The sequence below is a fragment of the Sinohyriopsis cumingii genome, chromosome 15 (genome assembly GCF_028554795.1).
Source record: "Sinohyriopsis cumingii isolate HCF-2022 chromosome 15, ASM2855479v2, whole genome shotgun sequence".
Taxonomy (NCBI): domain Eukaryota; kingdom Metazoa; phylum Mollusca; class Bivalvia; order Unionida; family Unionidae; genus Sinohyriopsis; species Sinohyriopsis cumingii.
This window is the reverse complement of record NC_142975.1, coordinates 36,722,247-36,746,128: the sequence shown is the minus strand read 5'-3', so window position 1 is coordinate 36,746,128 and position 23,882 is coordinate 36,722,247. Positions and strand designations below refer to the sequence as shown.

Below are 23,882 nucleotides of genomic sequence, written 5' to 3'. Positions count from 1 at the left end.
CAGATGATATAAATCAAAGTTATTCAGGGTCTTATCAGATGACATAAATCAAAGTTATTCAGGGTCTTATCAGATGATATAAATCAAAGTTATTCAGGGTCTTATCAGATGACATAAATCAAAGTTATTCAGGGTCTTATTAAATGATATAAACCAAAATTATTCAGGGTCTTATCAGATTATATAAATCAAAATTATTCTTATCTCAGATGAAGGTGCATTCTAAATTTGTTCAGATTCCAATAATCTTTGGCCAAGTTATGCAGTGGAAACAAAAGTTATGAGGACAAGGTATTAAGGGCTGTAACTCTTCAGAAAGTCGATCTTACTCAAGATCTCATCAACGTAAGCAACAGGCCAGTTTAAGTACAATACAACAATTTAACACAGACAAGCAGGGGGTAAAATGCCTGTAAATAAATTTACAGAACATTGGAAATGGATGCTATTCCATGTCATGTCAGCATAATCTATGTGGCAGAGTAGTTTGAATTTCAACACTTCTTTTGAGTGGGAAAAGTCAGAAGAATGGTTAATCAAGGGTTGCAACTCCTCTAGATGATGGGATAAACTGCTGAGAATCAAATAGCCTAGATGTGTTATTAATATAAAGCTTTATAATAATTTGGTTTAGTATAACTATTCCCAGTAAAGTTATCTTGCAGACATAACAATTGGTTACAGTCCAACGATTTGCATAAAGTTATCTTGCAGATTCTAAATTGATAGATGGACGGCATAATTACTTCGTTTACTCCATTGAGTGTGGGGCACAAATGAAAAAGATTATTAGGTTTAAATTACATATTCAGTAAGATACATTTAACAGTCTGATTCTGAGGTTAATTCTTTTCATTATTTTAAGTTATTATGCATTTTTAAAATACATTTTCTTAACTAAAACTATTTACTCTATATAAGAAGAATTTTTTAAATAGAAATCTGCGATATGCAATAATTTAATATTGAGAAGATTTAATAGTTGTACATAGTACACTAAAACGAGAACAAGAAAGGCTCCCTTTCATCAATTAGTCATCAACTGCATTGAGCAAGGTACTGTATATGCTGTGACATTCTGAAACATTATGGTTTGCACTAATCTTTTGAAATATCAGTTTAAAACTTATATTTTATGTTCCATAAATAATGCTGTTGAAAATATCTGCATCATATGTATGTATGTATGTATGTATGTATGTCTCTGTGTGTGTGTGTGTGTGTGTGTGTGTGTGTATTATGTGTTATGTATGTATGCATGCATATATGTGTGTATGTATGTATGTATGTATGTATTCATGCATGTATGTACTGACTGACTCACCTACCTACCTATTTATTTCAATAGAGACCATGCCGGTTGCTGATATGGATCAGAAAAATATCCCAGACTGTGCTACAAATATTTTGAGCAGTCTCAACTCTTGTTTCCAGCAATATAAAGTTGACCCAGACATGTTTCTTATCAATATCACACACAACAGAAGAAATTTCCTTGGAGATATTAGCAAGGCCCAAAACCTCTGCAGGTAATGTGAATGTACTGTTTTGGATATCATTGGTCAAATTCAGGACACAGCGAGTAATGTGGGTTTAATGTTTCTTGGTATTTTATTTTTGGGGCTGTTTTGTGGGATATACAGTAGATAACATTATGAAAATGAAGGACACTGACAGTTTTATAAGAAGACAGTTTTGTTTCACCATCCATAAATTAGTTTTCCAGATGTACCCCAACAAGGAATGTGTTTTGGGTCTTGTAAACAGAAATATGGTTCAGCTTAAATCATTGCTCAGGTGCTTTGGTAGCATTGATGAATTTTACCCAAGAATAGGTGTCCTTTCATTATACCTTACACCATCACCACTTCCAAACAACAGTTAAAGGCAACCCAGAAATCAAAGCAAATTCCAGTTTATTCATAACTGAGCAATGAATGAACTGTGAATTTATTTTCGTCAGCAGACATATGAGAGGTGTTCCTGTAAAATATAATTGGGATCCAGGGAGGGCACTTTAATGTGGAGTAGCAATCCATGGAAGCAGTTTAGAATTTTTTTTACCATATTCATATGAACTCAATCAGCCATCAGAGTACCTATTCATATTGTTTTTCAAACATGCAATCCCTAAGCACCATGTATGTTTAGATGGAATAGTACTTAGGACTTCAAGCCAATTGTATTGTTGTTTTTTTCCATATATTTACCAGGTGAGTGGCCTGACACTATTTTCAGTCAATAAAGTGGTGTCTGTGTTTTCAGTGCAGTCTTAACCATACCTTGCTTGGTGTCAAACTTTCCTGTTACTCCAAATTACATGCTTAAAGAATATTTCATGAATTTGCTTGGAGATTGGATATTTTCTTCCTTAATCAGGATTAATCAGAGTTCTCATCTGAGTAAAAATATTGTGGATTTGTTTTCAACATATTTTTTTGGAAGATTGTGTTTATTCTTTTGAACCTTTTTCATTTTAGAATTTTTTAAATGGAACAAATGACAAACTTCATACAGCAACAAAATCACAGAAAGAAAAGTTTCCCTGAAAAATCATTTTATTCGTATGTTTAAGCTTTTAACAAACTTTAATGCTTACAACTATAAATGTTACCATAGCAACACATTCTGGATATGCACATAGATTATTCTGTGACCTTAAATATACACTTTTCATTAGAAAATAGATGTGTGGGGAATGATAGATCTGCTAGGTCAAATTGTTTAGGTGTTGTTGACATCAGAAACATGCAAAAATAACTATCCACAAAAAGGCCTTCAATGACCATACATATTAACAAGAAAGCTTTTATTGAAATCAGAAATTAGGTTTCTTGATTAATAAAACAAGGGAAGAATCCATTTAAATATATAACCAAAAGAGAATTGTCATATTTTGGACAAATGATTTTTATAATGATACATTACTAATAATTTTATATTAAGAGACAGTCATTAATAATTCATATTAGAATACATAAAACTAGCATTTCAACATGATGTTCCACATTTGACTTCCACATAAAACTAGCATTTCAACATGATGTTCCACATTTGACTTCCACATAAAACTAGCATTTCAACATGATGTTCCACATTTGACTTCCACATAAAACTAGCATTTCAACATGATGTTCCACATTTGACTTCCACATAAAACTGGACATAGTACACAATTAATTTTACTATATGTTCTCTACATTTGTTTCTCAGTACTGACCTTTCCACTGTGTGACAATCAATGCAAATCATATGTTAATCTAAAATACCTTCAAAGATGACTTCACGGTTAAGTTCTTGTCAAAGGTTGACCTGCTCTTTTTTTAGATCATTGACTGTCAACATAACAGCATGTAACCAGAACACGTATTTCACTTCCGGATCATCACCAAGGCCTTATTACTCACTGTGCACTGTCGCCAAAATACATACAGACAACAACACCCTGAGCTCATATTATCAAGAATAAACAGTTACCTTTAAATCCCTACCAAAACTGCATAAATAAAACTCTTCTATCACCATCAAAATGAGAGAGGAAAAAATGTTCTAAAAATAGACTAGAACTACATTCGTGGGTACTGAACTGGAAGTATTAATTGTGATGTAATTCCTGACAGGCTCCATGTTTTACGCCAATTTTAGTCAAACTTTTATATTTGCATGCTATACCTATTTCAACTTTATACATGAAGTCTTTTCGAATTTCCTTGCAAGGAAAACATGTGACACCTGTCAGAAAGTATGTAGTGCTGGTGTTCCACAGGGTGCAAGTTCTGGTCCAAGTGCTCTTGAGAAACCAAAACTAAATTTGCTATATCTTCCTTAATTATAGGAATTTTTCAATGCAGTAAAAACCTAATTGTGATACAAGATAAGCCCTGTCTGAAAATATGTTTGAAAATTACAAATGTTGATAAATTCAGTTTTAATGGCAAATTAAATAAACATTTAAATTTTAAAAACTAAATTTTATTGAAAACTTAAATTTTCATACAAGTTTTAAAACACAGTTTGACAAATTTTAGACAGAAAAGTTGACTAATGAATGATATTTAAAACAAATGGTAGTTTGGGTCTGTATAACTGATAACATTTTCCCCAGGGGTAGTGAAGCATCATAGCTCATAGTGATTTTGGCAGCAAACCGCAATATGCCTGTCCAGATGCATATAGGTGTACACACTAAAGAAACACTGACAGGTGCTATGTTCCACATTTATTGTGTCAGGTACTTAGGCAGTTGTTTCCATAACTAATAGCACATTCAGATTTAAAGTTCTAATGGGACCACTACCATGTTTTATAGCAAAAATGCATTCCATTTCAATGTCGATAACAACAAAAGGTGGCAATGGGATAGGAAAATAGCTTCTAGGGAGGTTCTACCTTACTGAAAAATGGTGCTGATCTCTCTCATGAAAACCTAAGCCATGTCTTTGAGGTGCCATGTATCAGTGTGGTGATATGAACTAATCTTGGTCACTTATGGTAGTACACTGCACATGCCCTTATGAAACCATGCTATTACCACCAGACTACTCAGGAGAGCTTCCAAGCTAATCCAACTCTAACACTTTGTTCCAGATACCAGGCTAGACCTGAAAAGATGCAATATGTTTCACTTAATTCTAGAAAACAGTAAGATCTATGCAAATGAAGTTAAAATGTGTTAGATATGGTGATTTCAAATTAACATTAAGGTTGCAAGCATGGGGGAAAATATTAAACTTGACAGAGTGACACTCAGAAATGTGAAGCAATGGCCATGTATTAAAGTGTTAAATTCATCCTAAAAGTATATGAGGTTTCTAGAAGCACATTTAGCCATTTACAAGTTAAATAACTAATCAGGTAGACTATGTATCATAAAGTTTAAGGCAATGTTGGGGCGGTGAGGTTTGATCATTGGTGTAAACATTATTACATACCAGTATACAGGAAAGTCAAGTGACAATATACTAAATTAGAATGTGTTACTATAAGCATTCTTATTCATGAGGGAAATAACAATTTTGGATATTGCAAGTGAATACAGCCAAATGTGGTCATAAAAATCAACTATAAGTACCAATAAATCCTATATCATCAGCTAAATGTGAAATTCTCATCCCCAAAACTTGTAAACAAGGATGGAAATTTGCATATGTGGGACATATACAATGTACTTGTTAAGATCAAATATGCAAACATAAATCAAATTATCTATTTGAACATTTATATGGTATTTTGAAGAGTGTTGGTTACCAATTATTAAGCTCATTGATTGAATGGAATCAGATATCAGCTGATGTTTCAATACCGCACTCTGTCAAAGTACTAAATTGAAATATGTTACCATACATAGGCATATTCATGATGAAAATAACATTTTGGGATATTTTCAGTGCACATAGCCATAAATGTGCTTTACAGGTTCACTATAGGTAAAATGTCAGCCTATATGATGTACTGAATGTGAACTTTTGATCCCAAACATTCTAAAATGGATGGATATTTGTACATGTGGGATATGTAACCATGTACAAAGTTAAATTCAAATAATTTGTTTGAATGCTTCTTATGTAATCTTTAGAGTGTCAATTAACAAATAGTATTAGTAATTAATAATGCATAAAGCAAGATGGATCATTAGAATTCCCATAACATCATATAGGCCACAATGCCGCACTACACCAATCAATATCTTAACCTAACTGAACAATAAAATGGAATGCATTTTGTATTCAACTTACATCATTTTGCTTTTTTCTTACATCCAAGGGTAAATATACCTGGGGGAAGCATATTTTATCCCTTTGACCTGTATTTCATTCTCAGACAGTTTAAAATGATTTAGTAGAGAACTTGAGTAGGTTCTAGTATAAAGTTTTCATCGCTGTCCTCTCACTAAATACCTTATAACTATGTTTATAAACAATTACTGAAGGCTATACAAGCAGATATTTGTTACTCAGGAAGTGACCCCATCATAAACACATAAATTAACTGATTGGACCCCTAATAAATAGTCTGAATGGCCAATACAAATTATAATTTTGTCTTCATGTATTTTTAATGAAGGTCTCATTTTGACTACAAAGATATTTTCTCTGACAAAATGTGACAAAAATCCACCATTGGAGCTTTTATATGGTGTAGGAATACATACATGCTGATAACATTTAATATGATTCCCAAAAATATTATATATGTGCATTTTAGGGGTTTTTTAATTTTTTTTTTTAATTTTTTTTAAATTTTATTAAAATTTTTAAAATAAAAATTAATTTTTTACTTTTAATTTCATTCTTATATTTTAAAAGTCAATATACATGACATATTAAAATTTCATGTGTCTATCTTTAATAATAAAGATTTTATACCAATTTAAACTTTGCTCAAATACTGCCCTTACAGGACATAGTACACAATTAATTTTACTATATGTTCTCTACATTTGTTTCTCAGTACTGACCTTTCCACTGTGTGACAATCAATGCAAATCATATGTTAATCTAAAATACCTTCAAAGATGACTTCACGGTTAAGTTCTTGTCAAAGGTTGACCTGCTCTTTTTTTAGATCATTGACTGTCAACATAACAGCATGTAACCAGAACACGTATTTCACTTCCGGATCATCACCAAGGCCTTATTACTCACTGTGCACTGTCGCCAAAATACATACAGACAACAACACCCTGAGCTCATATTATCAAGAATAAACAGTTACCTTTAAATCCCTACCAAAACTGCATAAATAAAACTCTTCTATCACCATCAAAATGAGAGAGGAAAAAATGTTCTAAAAATAGACTAGAACTACATTCGTGGGTACTGAACTGGAAGTATTAATTGTGATGTAATTCCTGACAGGCTCCATGTTTTACGCCAATTTTAGTCAAACTTTTATATTTGCATGCTATACCTATTTCAACTTTATACATGAAGTCTTTTCGAATTTCCTTGCAAGGAAAACATGTGACACCTGTCAGAAAGTATGTAGTGCTGGTGTTCCACAGGGTGCAAGTTCTGGTCCAAGTGCTCTTGAGAAACCAAAACTAAATTTGCTATATCTTCCTTAATTATAGGAATTTTTCAATGCAGTAAAAACCTAATTGTGATACAAGATAAGCCCTGTCTGAAAATATGTTTGAAAATTACAAATGTTGATAAATTCAGTTTTAATGGCAAATTAAATAAACATTTAAATTTTAAAAACTAAATTTTATTGAAAACTTAAATTTTCATACAAGTTTTAAAACACAGTTTGACAAATTTTAGACAGAAAAGTTGACTAATGAATGATATTTAAAACAAATGGTAGTTTGGGTCTGTATAACTGATAACATTTTCCCCAGGGGTAGTGAAGCATCATAGCTCATAGTGATTTTGGCAGCAAACCGCAATATGCCTGTCCAGATGCATATAGGTGTACACACTAAAGAAACACTGACAGGTGCTATGTTCCACATTTATTGTGTCAGGTACTTAGGCAGTTGTTTCCATAACTAATAGCACATTCAGATTTAAAGTTCTAATGGGACCACTACCATGTTTTATAGCAAAAATGCATTCCATTTCAATGTCGATAACAACAAAAGGTGGCAATGGGATAGGAAAATAGCTTCTAGGGAGGTTCTACCTTACTGAAAAATGGTGCTGATCTCTCTCATGAAAACCTAAGCCATGTCTTTGAGGTGCCATGTATCAGTGTGGTGATATGAACTAATCTTGGTCACTTATGGTAGTACACTGCACATGCCCTTATGAAACCATGCTATTACCACCAGACTACTCAGGAGAGCTTCCAAGCTAATCCAACTCTAACACTTTGTTCCAGATACCAGGCTAGACCTGAAAAGATGCAATATGTTTCACTTAATTCTAGAAAACAGTAAGATCTATGCAAATGAAGTTAAAATGTGTTAGATATGGTGATTTCAAATTAACATTAAGGTTGCAAGCATGGGGGAAAATATTAAACTTGACAGAGTGACACTCAGAAATGTGAAGCAATGGCCATGTATTAAAGTGTTAAATTCATCCTAAAAGTATATGAGGTTTCTAGAAGCACATTTAGCCATTTACAAGTTAAATAACTAATCAGGTAGACTATGTATCATAAAGTTTAAGGCAATGTTGGGGCGGTGAGGTTTGATCATTGGTGTAAACATTATTACATACCAGTATACAGGAAAGTCAAGTGACAATATACTAAATTAGAATGTGTTACTATAAGCATTCTTATTCATGAGGGAAATAACAATTTTGGATATTGCAAGTGAATACAGCCAAATGTGGTCATAAAAATCAACTATAAGTACCAATAAATCCTATATCATCAGCTAAATGTGAAATTCTCATCCCCAAAACTTGTAAACAAGGATGGAAATTTGCATATGTGGGACATATACAATGTACTTGTTAAGATCAAATATGCAAACATAAATCAAATTATCTATTTGAACATTTATATGGTATTTTGAAGAGTGTTGGTTACCAATTATTAAGCTCATTGATTGAATGGAATCAGATATCAGCTGATGTTTCAATACCGCACTCTGTCAAAGTACTAAATTGAAATATGTTACCATACATAGGCATATTCATGATGAAAATAACATTTTGGGATATTTTCAGTGCACATAGCCATAAATGTGCTTTACAGGTTCACTATAGGTAAAATGTCAGCCTATATGATGTACTGAATGTGAACTTTTGATCCCAAACATTCTAAAATGGATGGATATTTGTACATGTGGGATATGTAACCATGTACAAAGTTAAATTCAAATAATTTGTTTGAATGCTTCTTATGTAATCTTTAGAGTGTCAATTAACAAATAGTATTAGTAATTAATAATGCATAAAGCAAGATGGATCATTAGAATTCCCATAACATCATATAGGCCACAATGCCGCACTACACCAATCAATATCTTAACCTAACTGAACAATAAAATGGAATGCATTTTGTATTCAACTTACATCATTTTGCTTTTTTCTTACATCCAAGGGTAAATATACCTGGGGGAAGCATATTTTATCCCTTTGACCTGTATTTCATTCTCAGACAGTTTAAAATGATTTAGTAGAGAACTTGAGTAGGTTCTAGTATAAAGTTTTCATCGCTGTCCTCTCACTAAATACCTTATAACTATGTTTATAAACAATTACTGAAGGCTATACAAGCAGATATTTGTTACTCAGGAAGTGACCCCATCATAAACACATAAATTAACTGATTGGACCCCTAATAAATAGTCTGAATGGCCAATACAAATTATAATTTTGTCTTCATGTATTTTTAATGAAGGTCTCATTTTGACTACAAAGATATTTTCTCTGACAAAATGTGACAAAAATCCACCATTGGAGCTTTTATATGGTGTAGGAATACATACATGCTGATAACATTTAATATGATTCCCAAAAATATTATATATGTGCATTTTAGGGGTTTTTTAATTTTTTTTTTTAATTTTTTTTAAATTTTATTAAAATTTTTAAAATAAAAATTAATTTTTTACTTTTAATTTCATTCTTATATTTTAAAAGTCAATATACATGACATATTAAAATTTCATGTGTCTATCTTTAATAATAAAGATTTTATACCAATTTAAACTTTGCTCAAATACTGCCCTTACAGGACATAGTACACAATTAATTTTACTATATGTTCTCTACATTTGTTTCTCAGTACTGACCTTTCCACTGTGTGACAATCAATGCAAATCATATGTTAATCTAAAATACCTTCAAAGATGACTTCACGGTTAAGTTCTTGTCAAAGGTTGACCTGCTCTTTTTTTAGATCATTGACTGTCAACATAACAGCATGTAACCAGAACACGTATTTCACTTCCGGATCATCACCAAGGCCTTATTACTCACTGTGCACTGTCGCCAAAATACATACAGACAACAACACCCTGAGCTCATATTATCAAGAATAAACAGTTACCTTTAAATCCCTACCAAAACTGCATAAATAAAACTCTTCTATCACCATCAAAATGAGAGAGGAAAAAATGTTCTAAAAATAGACTAGAACTACATTCGTGGGTACTGAACTGGAAGTATTAATTGTGATGTAATTCCAACTAGCATTTCAACATGATGTTCCACATTTGACTTCCACACAAAACTAGCATTTCAACATGATGTTCCACATTTGACTTCCACATAAAACTAGCATTTCAACATGATGTTCCACATTTGACTTCCTATATATGTGTCATAATTAAAAAGTTAGTATCAGAATGTAAGAAATTTGATCTAATTGATCAGATAGATTTGAAGATGTATTTTGAAATTGTTTTCAGAATGTATAACCTATTAATGGGAAGTGCAAGATTTGGCTCAAGATAATGTTTCTTCTTCTTCTTCTTCTTCTTCTTCTTCTTCTTCTTCTTATTATTATTATTATTATGGGTTCCCTATGTTTAAATAAGGTTGCAAGTGACTGTATATGTCTTTTGTGAGAGTACTAAAGGAAGGCTTTGAATTATTTCAATTGATATAAATATATAAATAACAAATTAAGATTTTGTTTTTTTTAAATGCTCTTACTACATTTCAATACAGATGTCAGTGATTATATGCCAGTTTTTAAAATGGGTGATAAAGGTATGTCAGTTATATAAATAAATAAAAATATGGGATTTTTATTTGATTGTTTGTTTTTCTTCTCAAAGTCTCTGATTCTATTTTTTAGTAAGACTTGCATTATTTGATGTTAGAGATTTTTTAAAAATTGTGTGACTTAATGCAGTTATGTCATCTTTCAGTTCAAAGGGACAGTTGTTCCAGTGCATGAGAGGAGTCATTTCTGGCTGTACAGGTGCACGTGATGCCCTTGCTTACTGGGGTCATCAGCAGTCAGCTCTAGAGGCTGGCGTGGATGTCATTTGCAATGATCTTAACAGTAAGTTAACTTGATCTCGATTGTACACATAATAGACACCCATTAGTCTTATACTGCATCACACTGGTAACTTGAACTGAATATATTCATAATAAATGATTGATGCAATAAGCCTAGAACACTATAAGTCAAAGGTTTTCTTTCAGAGCTTATTATCCCAACATTTTAGCAATTGTTTGATATTTGTGAAACCTTTCATCTCTCGGACTGTCAAACTCTAGTCTCTCCTGACCTGTATTTCCACCATACCTCCTTCTTACTGATGGGTGGAATTTCACCATGTTATATGCTGCTCATATAGTAGCCATCTGTATGATATATATATATATATATATTTTTTTTTTTGGAGGGGGGTAATTCCCATTGGGTTCCTTGAAGGGGAGACAAACAAATGTAAAATATACAAACATGGCAATTATAGTGACATTAAGCCTTAGTTTGTTGTTTTTCTATTACTAAACTGTAAATATTTGATAACAGAAGGAGGACACCATATACATAAGGATTTTAGCCTTCAATCCCTGGGACAAGACCATAAAATTGGAGGAGGGGGTGGTTTGACCCAGTCATGATCAATGGGTGTTATGAATATGTCATAATCTGCGTGACAGTTGTCATGGAAATTAGTTCAAGTTTATTTCTTGGATCTGTTTAAATAGAGAACCTTTTTTTGTTTTGTTTGACTTACTATTGTTATGTATGAAAGATGAAAGGTAAGCATTAAAGAAAAACATTTTGGTTAACTGTATTTCTTCTTTGTTCATATTTTCAGTACTGATGCTAGTATTTAATCGTTTCTAAAACAAATCCTTGCTGGAACATATAACATGAGTATTATCTTTCTTTATAAACAAAATATATGTCATATGTTACTAATAAGGTGAATCCATTTATTTTTAGCATATGAGAAAAGTCTACAATGCTTCCAAAATGGGAGTGCTGCAATACAACAATGCATATCCACCACAGAAAACAAGATGATGCAGTTGACAAGTAACCAGACCAATAACAAACTGTCCTCAGACAAGTATTTCAGAGAGTTCTGCCAGTATGTATTCCATTGTAGACACACACACACACACACACACACTGTCTGCTTTTTGTTTATAATAAATTGTAAATGCCTTGATTATTGCATAGGATACAAGAGTTAGTTTCAGTGATAATTTGTTTTTCACATTTCTAAATCATTAACCCCATGACTGATCCATGAGGAAAATGATTTCAATTAATGCAAACATCGTTTTGAAATAAAAACATTCGGTTCCTCAGAAAATCTGTGAACAAATGAAAAAAAGTCTTATGTCATTAAAATACAGAAATTAACAGTATGCTACCAATATTCTTGTATGTTGTATTCAACATCTCCATTTCTTCAAAACTAGCATGACGTCGTCTGTATATGGTGACTTTGTCACTCAGTATAATTTATATTGTTAGCATTTTATTTGTAATTTGTGTTGTTGTCTTCGAGATGAAGACACTTCAGGCATCTTAGCTCAATCAGACAAAGGGTACTGGAAATAAACATGAGGGAATGATGCAATTAGGAATTAAGCTTGATAAAATCATACTGTTAGGATATAAACATGATAAAATAATGCAATTTTGAGCTAACCATTATAATATCATGCAATTAGGAAATACACATGATAGATACATGCAATTAGGAATTACACATGACAGACTAATGCAATTAGGAATTACACATGACACAGGGGTCCCGAGTGGCCGAGTGGTCTAAAGCGCTCACCGTTACGGATCACTGCCATCTCACCTCTATCTGTGTCAGTTCGAGTCTCGGATTCGGCTAATGTGGTTATGTGAGAAAGCTTGCCAGTAACTTCTCATGGGTCAGTGGTTCTTTCCGGGGGTTTTCCGGGTTCTTCCTCCACCATTAATACTGGCCGCCATGTATAGCCTATCTTGTGCTGAAAAATGGTGTTAAACCCTACAACAACAACACATGACACACTAATGCAATTAGGAAATACACATGACAGACTCATGCAATTAGGAAATACACATGACAGACTAATGCAATTAGGAAATACACATGATAGACTAATGCAGTTAGGAAATACAAATGACAGACTAATGCATTTAGGAAGTACACATGATGACTAATGCAGTTAGGAAGTTCACATGACAGACTAATGCAATTAGGAAATACACATGACAGACTCATGCAGTAAGAAAATACAAATGATAGAATCATGCAATTATTAAATACACATGATAGAATCATGCAGTTTGGAACATAAGTACTAGATTGAAAGATTTACAAACAAGCCTTAGTCGTATGCTAAATCTCACATGTTTCAGAATGTCTCTCCAAAGTATAAAAAAAAGCAATGGGTGAGGAGCATATCTAAGATACTATAATCATTTTGAATGAATATTAGAAATAAATGAATTTTGGATTTGCCGAAAATGAAAAATAATGATCAATTATGGTAAACATTCACTATGTCTGACCTTGCTTTTATGAATTGCTTCGTATAACAATAAACACCTATGTTAGAACCCAGATCCCAATAGTACATACTGCTCCGATGGCCTAAAGGTTAGAGCGTCCACCTCAGAAGCAGAAGGGCATGGGCTCGATCCCCGAATAAGTCATACCAAAGACTTGCAAAAATGGTACTCTGCCTCGCTAGGTGCTCAGCATTAAGAGGTTAGTGTTAGGACTGGCTGGCCTGGTGTCAGGATAATGTGACTGGGTTGGACATCATGCTACATGTCTGCAGCATGATGCCCCAGTGCTAGACATCACTATAACTTCCACACTGCAGACATCATAGCAATATGACTGAAAAATTATTAAAGCTAAGTTAAAAATCCTATCACAAACACACACACCAATTGTACAACTATACAATACTTTGTCCTGACAAGTAATTATTATGAGTGAATCATTTTTTATTATATAGACTGGGGCCATTATTGTTAATTATAGCAAGAGGTAACTGTATTGGTAACTGTAAAACTTATACATTATTAATAATTATGTTTGCAGACTGCAAATCAGCCAACTAACATGTGATCTGAGTGCCTGGAAAGCAACATGTCCCCAAGACGTCGTTGGCATGAAGACAGAATTTGAGTGCAAGCTCATACAAGATCAGTGCCGAAACCTGCAAGTTGCCAACATAAAAAACATTTGTAATGATCAAACTTATGCTAAAGCCCTTCGTCAACCTGGTAGCGGTGGCAGTAGCAGTGCCAGCAAGAGTGGTGGCAGCAGTAATAACGCTTCTATAGTTACCACAGGGCCCTTGGTCAATGTATCTGGTGCTATTCCTTCATTCAAGTAATAACGTACTTGGTAAATTCTTGGAGTCATTACCAATAATGTAAAATGCATGTTTTTTTATCAGATGTTACCTGGGAATAAAGGAGTAACTTGATTTTGTTGTTCATATGGGATTTTGTACTTTGAATGGGTTTTCCACTTAATGTGTTTCTTTTATCATGAGCGTTTGATATTTATTCGTTTGTGAAATGAATTTTCAGATAGGCCCTTTTTGAAAATTTCATTCAGTGCTAAGTAATTAATGACATGCAAAATAGGGTCCATTTCTATAAAGTATGATTTTAATAAATCTGCCATTTTGTAACATGAAAATGTAATTTTCAAAAGTGTTATCCAATACAATTCAACTAATAATTTCTGGAGAATCCAAATTACTCATTCAACTGCGATCATCGTTTGAAATATAAATAGAGTGATTTGTGATGAATATTCAGTTAGGAATAATTTTAATCATATACGTGTATTGTTTTAATCAAAGTTGGATTATATAATACAAGAAGAAATAGCCCAGAAATATGCCTCTAACAAGAAAGGACACAAACAGGATTTTCAGACAATTTTACAGTTTTCTTGCATTGTTTATAGAATAAACAAATACAAGTTATTTTTATAAATGTTTGAGAGAATAACCAAATCACCACACTGGCTGTAAAAATAAGAATTTATAGATTAAAAATGGTTATCAATAATGTCCTGACTTCTTGAAGTTTGTTTCCAGGCAGTGTTTTGAATGTATTTAAAATGTTATTTTATTTCTGTTTATTTAGACTTGGCATGTTAGAAACATATAAAGTAATGTAATTAATATATGTTCTCTTAAATTAATTTTTTGTTACCTGCATATTTTGACAGATATTGCTTTCAGTGACATGAAGTAGTTTTGGACACCTTGAATGTTTTCATTAAAACAGCTTTGATTGCTGCAGATCTGTCACTACTGGGTCTCGAGTTGATGGCAAGGTCAAAGTTACATGGATGAATCTACTGTCTGCATTTCGATGTTTATGATGATATTATCATTTACATCATCATTGGATTCAAGCAATCAGAGACTGATATTTAAATTCTTCGGCTGATTTCAAAATCAGACATTAATTGTTTGGTTTCTCTTCCTATTTGATTGTTTGACTGTATCTCTAACTTAATGGATTAGTGAACTCAGTGGTTTCACTTTACCGTGAAATCTTAGTTTTAATATAAAACATAATTTTTTCACCTGCCAAAACTGACACAGTAGACAACTGATCTGACTCTTGGCCCTGCCATCTGACTCTTGACCCTGCCATCTGACACTTGACCCTTGACCCTAGATCAAATTCATGCTTTAATATCAATGAATAAATGGACAAGCCAGATTAGTGCAGTAGTAGATTATTACACCATGACATTCATAAAATTCAGTATGATGCTACAAAAAGAAGATGTACTTTTCAAAAATCTTTAGCTGACAAAAGTGTTGCAATAAATGATGCCATTCTAATAATTTTATTATGTACTCTTTTGTTACAGTCAAATATTTTGAAATGGATACCTTCTCATACAAAGCTGTCGATATAAACAATGCTCTTTTCAGAATAAATGTCAGTTCTAGAAAAAATGTCACTTTGTTTTCTCTTTTATTTCATGGCATTTGAGAACAAAACTTATCACTCTTGGTCAGAAAAGTTATCATTTGATTTTCGTGCAAATTAGAGAAATATAGACTAAGGCCATTCTGATCACAACACAAAGACTTTCTCATTCACATCCTTTACCTCAAACAATAAATATCAGCAACACCAACATTAAATTCACACAGTCAGTATGAAACCTAGGTGTTACTCTGGACAGTTCTCTCACATTGCACCAACATGTCAGGAACATATGCAAGGCTGCATATCTTGAGCTGAGACGCATCAGCTCAATTTGCAAATATCTTTCAGTTGATGCCACTAAAACACTTGTGTGTTCATTAGTACTTTCAAGATTGGACTATTGTAAATCAATTTTGTCTGGTTCATCTCAATATCTGCTCCAGAAACTTCAAAAAGTTCAAAACACAGCTGCTCGGAACATACTTAGAGTACCATGATCAGAGCACACCTCCCCGCTGCTCTGTACCCTACACTGGCTATCCATTCGATCCAGAATCAAACACAAAATTTGTTCTCTGTGCTCAGTCTCACTGTCGGACTCTAGTCCAACATACGTATCTGCCCTCACCCATGTGTACACACCAGCAAGATACTTACGCTCCTCTTCTGACAATCATATACTCATTATTCCCACCATGAAAACAAAGTCATATGGACAACGTTCTTTTGCATACCAGAGCCCAGCAACGTGGAATGAATTGCCCACTGAACTTAGACACAAAGACACAGTGATCACATTCAAGAGGGCTCTCAAAACTCATTTGTTTCGGCTGCATGAACAAACTTAAAGACCTGATAATGTTTCCTACCTTAAATATTCTCAGCATGTTTTTTATTGTTTTCTAATTTCATGGTGTTTGTTTTTGTAATCATATCATTAGATGTTTTTTATCTTATAGGTTTTGTCTAATGTTGTAAAGCGCTTAGAGCTTCTAAAGATTAGGCGCTATACAAAGTCCTCATTATTACTATTATTATATGTGAGATATTTCGTATATTTGCCAGTATACTTCATTATATATGGCAGCATTGGTTCTGTTTTCTATCTATCTATCTATCTGTCTGTCGGTCGGTCGGTCGGTCGGTCGGTCGGTCGGTCTATCTATCTATCTATCTATCTCTCTCTCTCTCTCTCTCTCTCTATATATATATAGAGAGAGAGAGAGAGAGAGAGATAAAGAATCTTGATCTTCCATTACAATAGAGCAAATGATTTTGAGTGATTATTCTAACTGAATGTTTGTATGCTATTGTACAGGTAATTTGACAGTATCGGTATCTGAGACCCTGTTGGTCTATATTTGAAGTATGGGGTTTGGAAATGCAAGATGGACTATTTGGTTCTTTCCAGAGTTGAAATCTTCGCTATCTATTTGAGAACCGTTTCATTGTCTGTAGTGATCATTACATAGGAAAGAAGATCAAATACACTTTGGAATGAGCAATTAATATAGACTCTTCAATTAGGAAAATGTTTAAAATTGGGGGGAAAATACAAATCAAATATGCTGTGCAAACATATTAAGCAATATATGGAGCTAGAAAGAATCCATGGAGGAGTGGTCTTTCATGGAGTTAATGCATAAACACTACATGCCACAACAGTAACATGAAAAAGCAATAGAAGATTGGTTGACGCAACTGAAACAAATTTACCGTGAAGCAAAGTAAATAATCAGAAAGACTCTGAAAAATGTTGGCCTTCCATTGGCTGGCAATTGTTACTGTTTAGATGTAACTATCCACAAGGGCAAAGTCTACAGACACAAAGAAGGCCATTCCCTATGACTAATGACAAAGACTAAACGTCAAAAATGAATACCTAAACATGAAGTATGCTTTGAAATATTTCTAGTTCAATAAATCATAAAGAAAATTTCTGTATGTGATCAATAATACTAAACTTAGAGACAAAATGTAGAATTCCCATCTAATTCATTATTACAAAAATGTACAATCTCCCTCTAATACATTGTTACAAAATGTACAGTCTCCCTCTTATACATTGTTACAAAATGTACAATCTCCCTCTAATACATTATTACAAAAATGTACAATCTCCCTCTAATACATTGTTACAAAATGTACAGTCTCCCTCTTATACATTGTTACAAAATGTACAATCTCCCTCTAATACATTATTATAAAAATGTACAATCTCCCTCTAATACATTGTTAAAAAATGTACAATCTTCCTCTAATACATTATTACAAAAATGTACAATCTCCCTCTAATACACTGTTAAAAAATGTACAATCTCCCTCTAATACATTATTACAAAAATGTACAATCTCCATCTAATACATTGTTACAGAATGTACAATCTCCCTCTAATACATTATTACAAAAATGTACAATCTCCCTCTAATACATTGTTACAAAATGTACAATCTCCCTCTAAAGCATTATTACAAAAATGTGCAATCTCCCTCAAATACATTATTACAAAAGTGTACAATCTCGCTCTAATACATTATTACAAAATGTACAATCTCCCTCTAATACATTATTACAAAAATGTACAATCTCCCTCTAATACATTGTTACAAAATGTACAATCTCCCTTTAATACATTATTACAAAAATGTACAATCTCCCTCTAATACATTATTAGAAAATGTTCAATCCCCCTCTAAAGCGTTCTTACAAAAATGTACAATCTCCCTCAAATACATTATTACAAAAGTGTACAATCTCCCTCTAATACATTATTACAAAATGTTCAATCCCCCTCTAAAGCATTATTACAAAAATGTACAATCTCCCTCAAATACATTATTACAAAGATGTGCAATCTATTACAAAATGTTCAATCCCCCTCTAAAGCATTATTACAAAAATGTACAATCTCCCTCTAATACATTATTACAAAATGTTCAACCCCCCTCTAAAGCATTATTACAAAAATGTACAAACTTCCCTCAAATACATTATTACAAAAATGTACAATCAATCCTCTAATACATCACAAAAGTGTACACTCTCCCGTCTAATACACTACAACTAGAAAAGAATTCATATGGATAAACCAACTTTAAAAAAAAATCATCACAAGACTTAATTACTAAACAGAATTAATGTTAAAAGTTTTCAATGACAATACATTACTAAAAGAAGATCGTCGTTCAATAATGCATTAATTTGTAAGAAAGCTTAATTAGACTTAACGATCAAGACTTGGGATGCCATTCATTAAGGAAGGAGAAATATCCAAGCATTTGAATTTTTACAACAGCTGTAGAACATGGTAGCAATGGATGTTATATCTGGACGTTTATTTGATATTTTACATTCGAAACTGGGACTGAAAAATCCAAAGTGCAAAATGGGATTTTGAGACTAATTAAAGAATTAACATTGCAAAACGCAGTGGCGTCACTCGGGTTGGTGTCACCCAGTGCGGTAGCTCATGGTGTCACCCCCATGGTCCTCCTTCCGTAACAGACCATACAGAATCCTTAGTAATATCATTTTGGTGTCACCGTCTGTGATGGTGTCACCCGGTGCAGTCCGCACCCCCCGCATTTCCCTAGCGACGCCACTGCTGTGCCTGCTAGTCATGTATTTAACTATGATCGGTTATCCGCTTATGAAATCCGACTAGACCGAGCTCAACCATGTTGAGAAAGCTGCTAGGTTGCTTTGCCTGTATGGGTTACACACAGAAAAGATTGCATGAATTTAAAAAAATAAGGACAACAAGGTTTTTTTTTAATGATATGGAATCCATGTTAAATAATACGCCTTGTGATCATGTAGATGTACATTCAAAATGCAGATTAGAACAATGCATTCATTGGTTTTAAAGGTGTCCTGTACAAATTTAGGATAGTAAAGTTAACTTTGAATTGATATACATGTATCCAGATATGTGTATGAAATGCTGGAAGGGTATGTCGGTATAACTGACCAAATGACTGACTTACTGAATTTATTTCGTCAAATTTAAGATAATCTAGTAACATAATAATGAATCAAAATAAAATATTAACGAGAAATGTTGCGTCAACTAGCACACTTAACAATATAACATGTAATGAAGTACAACTGTATAAAGATGGCTACAGAAATATCATAAATGATATTGCTCATTTTGGTAAAGCACTGGTATTCTTTATAGATTTTCCAAATGCTAGTAATGTTACAGAGAATACAGGTACTCTCCTATTAGATAATCATTAGAGTTTGGAAAACAATTATTTTTCTGTATGTTTTTTAATATATTTGAGGTTATTACAATAATCATTTATTAGTGTGTGTGTGTGTGTGTGTGTGTGTGTGTATACATATGTATGAAAATTATTTAATGACCTAATCCTGGCCATATAGTGCCTATGATATTTAGGCATTCCCTGAAAAAAAATCAATAAAAGGAGAAAAGTGAAACATCTTTTAGATAACAACTAAAATTGTTTACAGAAGCCTAATTCTGTTTAACAGTGGAAGGCATTATTGGCCTAAACATCACAAGAAAATAAATCCCAGATCAAAGAGGTTGCCTCCATAAAATCACCTCTTATGACACTCAGGCACGAGCATTATCCCTATTTGAAATTCCTTGTCTGCGGATGAGAAGGAGACAGCAGAGTTGAAAAATAGAGGAACTGTGTTAAACCAAATAGAATAAGTAAAAAAGGAAACACAATTCATGTTGACATTGTGATGGATATATCATTTGTATTATGTACTTAAACTATTTCCTATCTGACTTTGTTTTTAAAAAAAGATATGTATGTCAAAAACCAAACCTTTTTTTATGAACTTAGAATGTGCTAGAAACCTGATCTTGTTTAGAAGTTAGTGATTTTTTCCAGAATATACTATTAGTCAGATGACAGTCTGCATATATAGAATGAGGCAAACAATTATTCATGTTTTTATGTCCATTCTGTAGAATCATTCAGATATAAATTGAGAAAAATCATTCATTGGAATTACAAAGTGCTCATTGAAATTTTGGACTATAACTCTACTTTGGGATTATTTACAATTATATCAAAGACATTCTGGATTATATCTTTTCGATGCATCATGACTACTGTTACATCAACATGCTCAAGATTAGTGGAATTCTTTCGGAACTTTTCTATTCTTTTAAACTTATGATAAGACATTAGGGTTATTTGGTATTTAATTCACAACACTGTAATTTCCTCTTAATTTTGAACATTTTAACTTAGAAATTCTTTGTTAACTTTAATGCAACTTTTAGTTTTGTTTCTTTCTGTTACTCAGTTTAAACCATAGAGTCATAGCAGACATTGGGTGATCATAATTTCTTTACAACAGTTCAGAGATAGTAGATAATGTCTTTAAAATCGTAATTGACTTTGTTTAGGAATTTTCGTTGTCTCAAGTAAAGATTTCAAATTCACATATTAAACTAAATCTTTAGTTAAATCAGCAAGCGATCACAATGGCATATAAAGTGGAGAACTCTGGTTGAAATCCTACACAGAAAGAGTAAGAGTCTTTGAAAATGACGACTTGTTTGAGCTTGCCAGACATAATGTTGTTTTTGCCTTAACAAAACACGAGATAAAGAATATTTTGATTCATATATGTTGGGACAAGCAATTTCGGATGACAATGATTCGGGTTTGATTAGTAATTGTGTCTCCGGTTTTGATAGGAACTTAAAAGAATTGCAGATAAATACTTGTAAAATTGCAGATTCATCTGGAGAAGGAAATGTAAACGGAGAAAGAGAAAAGGAGATGCGAATAAAAAAGCAAACATAGAGAGATACAAAGGCAGGAATAAAAATAAGAGAGAAATGCAAAGAGAGAGAGAGAGAGAGAGAGAAAGAGAAAAAATATAGATTAAAAGAATTAGAACAGGAAGGCAGAGCACACCCACCCTTTGTAAACAAGTTCATGTTTTGATTTTAACAGAAATATTAGGTTGCTACTCTCTTTAAGGGAAAATGAAGCAGATATATTTTTCCCACTCGGAGAGAAAATTGCAGAAGACTCGAAATGGCCAAGAGCGCATTGGACTCTTTTTTATATTAAAAGGTGTATTTAATGGCAATGCTTGTGATATGGACACTTCACTGTCGGTACGATAAAACTTTGCTTATGATGAGTCTATGTTATACATCTTTAAGTTTTACGAGTTGGTACCAGAATCATAATTTACAAAGGTTTAAGAGTTATAGAAAAGAAACCAAGCAAACCCAATTTGCCAGGAAAAAAGAACAACTATTTGATAAATGGTGTTCCGCCAAGAAGGTTGATGAAAAGTACGATGACCTCAGACAGCTCATACTATGTGAAGAGTTCAAGACTTGCATCCATTGTGTTGTCATAAACGATCTTTATGATCTAAAGGCGGAACGTTTGGAAAATGCTGCTCGCACAGCTGATCATTATTCCTTGACTCAGCAGGTTTATTTGTATAACAAAATTCATCTTAGTCTCATACGAATATTTTCAAATTCCAGTCTCGCACTACTTCTAGAAATCCGAATTTCTGAAACTACTTTTCAGAAATCCTTATGTCTTCCTGTGTGCATTTATTGTATAAAAAAGGCATGTTATTATTGATTGCTACAGGTTGAAAAATAAGCAACGTAATTAAAACAGAGCTATTAGTTGGGTCAAACATTCTGATTATGTTATGGAGACTTATACACCATTCATGTAGAAAGGTTATATATCACCTGTTGCTAATTCTGCCAAGCCTATCACTATTACAATTTTAAGAAACATAATAGCTTCTCACAGTAGTTTGACATCAAGTATTGTGCTTTGTCTGAAAAGTCTTCAGTATTCAGGGAGTAGACTTCGGCTTTATCAACGTTCCTTTCCATTGTATCAACCTGGCATCAGACTTAGTCTCAGGATCTGTGAGTATCTGAACAGTGATTTCTTTAAGTATCCAATGTACATGTATTCGTTTATTACTATGCAGTGGCTTTGCTATAGAGCCCATTCGTAATCCAAGCCTTATTTGGATCAAAAGGTTGATCCTATTCAGAGTGAAATCCTGATTCATATCCTGATTGCCATTAAGGGTTAGTAAGTCTTATCGCAAGATTCTGAATCATTTTATTGGCCGAAGATTAAACGTGATATTTCTTAGAAATATAGATCTTGTCACATTTGTCAAATGATACGAAAATCCAATTAGGCTCACCTGCAACCTGTTTCGGCACTTGTCGAAGCATTTAGCAGAATAATGGAAGATTCCGTCCCTTACCTAAGACCAAGTCCGGGAAAGTCAATATTTATTGACCACATCTTGTGTGTCCACAAGAATATTTCCAGACCCAGGTTTTGTTTGGATAAATAATATAACAAAAACAATAGTATGTGCTTTGGTAATTTTTATTTATTTAAAATTTGCCATCCATCCGTAATCTTTCCAGTCTGAATAAAGTTGAAATGTTATGTCTGGAGTTTGCGTGAATGATTTTAAGTCTTGTGCATGTCGCCCTTCAAGTCAAGGAATTTTAAAAAGATTTCATTATTCTATGAAGACTTTGATACCGGAAAAGATTGGGATGAGGGTGTTCATTTGCAGTTGTCAGCTGTTAGGGCATCAGTTCAACAAGCATTCGGTTTTAATCCATTTGATTTAGTTTATGAACATGCTATCCTTGAACCATTGATGTTATTACAAGAACAACTTATTTCAAATAGTCGTAACGTATCACAATGATATATTCAAGAATGTCTTTGAATGAATTTACATTATTCCCAAATTTATTGTTTTAGTCCCAAAAGAAACGAGTACTTTGTAATTTGAATGAATAATTTTTTTAAAAAATGATTCCTCTTAAATTATATCTGAACACGTCAGTAAATGATTACAAGGAGTGAACTTAAACCAGGAATAAACAATAGTTTACTAAAATCTATTTATATACAAACTTTCACATGACTATGACGCAATATAATGTCCTGGACCCCGAATGATTTTTAATGGAAAATTTCACTAATTTATAAGCATTGTCATGTCTTTAAGTTTTAGTAAACATCTTGTTTACTTACAAATATGACAATACCTATGT

The 23,882-nt window shown here is 32.9% G+C and overlaps 1 protein-coding gene and 1 long non-coding RNA gene across 2 annotated transcripts in view; one reads left to right on the top strand and one right to left on the bottom strand.

Annotated features, from left to right (window-relative positions):
* Nucleotides 1-15,829, top strand: part of LOC149781616 (uncharacterized) — a 39,874-nt gene extending 24,045 nt beyond the window's left edge. Inside the window, exons 16-19 of the mRNA XM_089935660.1 lie at nt 1,349-1,529; nt 10,778-10,914; nt 11,815-11,962; nt 13,934-15,829. Of these exons, the coding sequence (XP_089791786.1) occupies nt 1,349-1,529; nt 10,778-10,914; nt 11,815-11,962; nt 13,934-14,231 (764 nt within the window). The 3' untranslated portion in view covers nt 14,232-15,829. The remainder of the gene's footprint in view (nt 1-1,348; nt 1,530-10,777; nt 10,915-11,814; nt 11,963-13,933) is intronic.
* LOC149781617 (uncharacterized) lies at nt 3,512-10,085 on the bottom strand. The gene is made up of 2 exons (XR_016414752.1): nt 7,627-10,085; nt 3,512-4,601 (listed from the first exon to the last, which is right to left on the bottom strand). It is a non-coding gene; the product is annotated as an uncharacterized LOC149781617 (long non-coding RNA).
* Nucleotides 15,830-23,882: the final 8,053 nt, after the last annotated feature.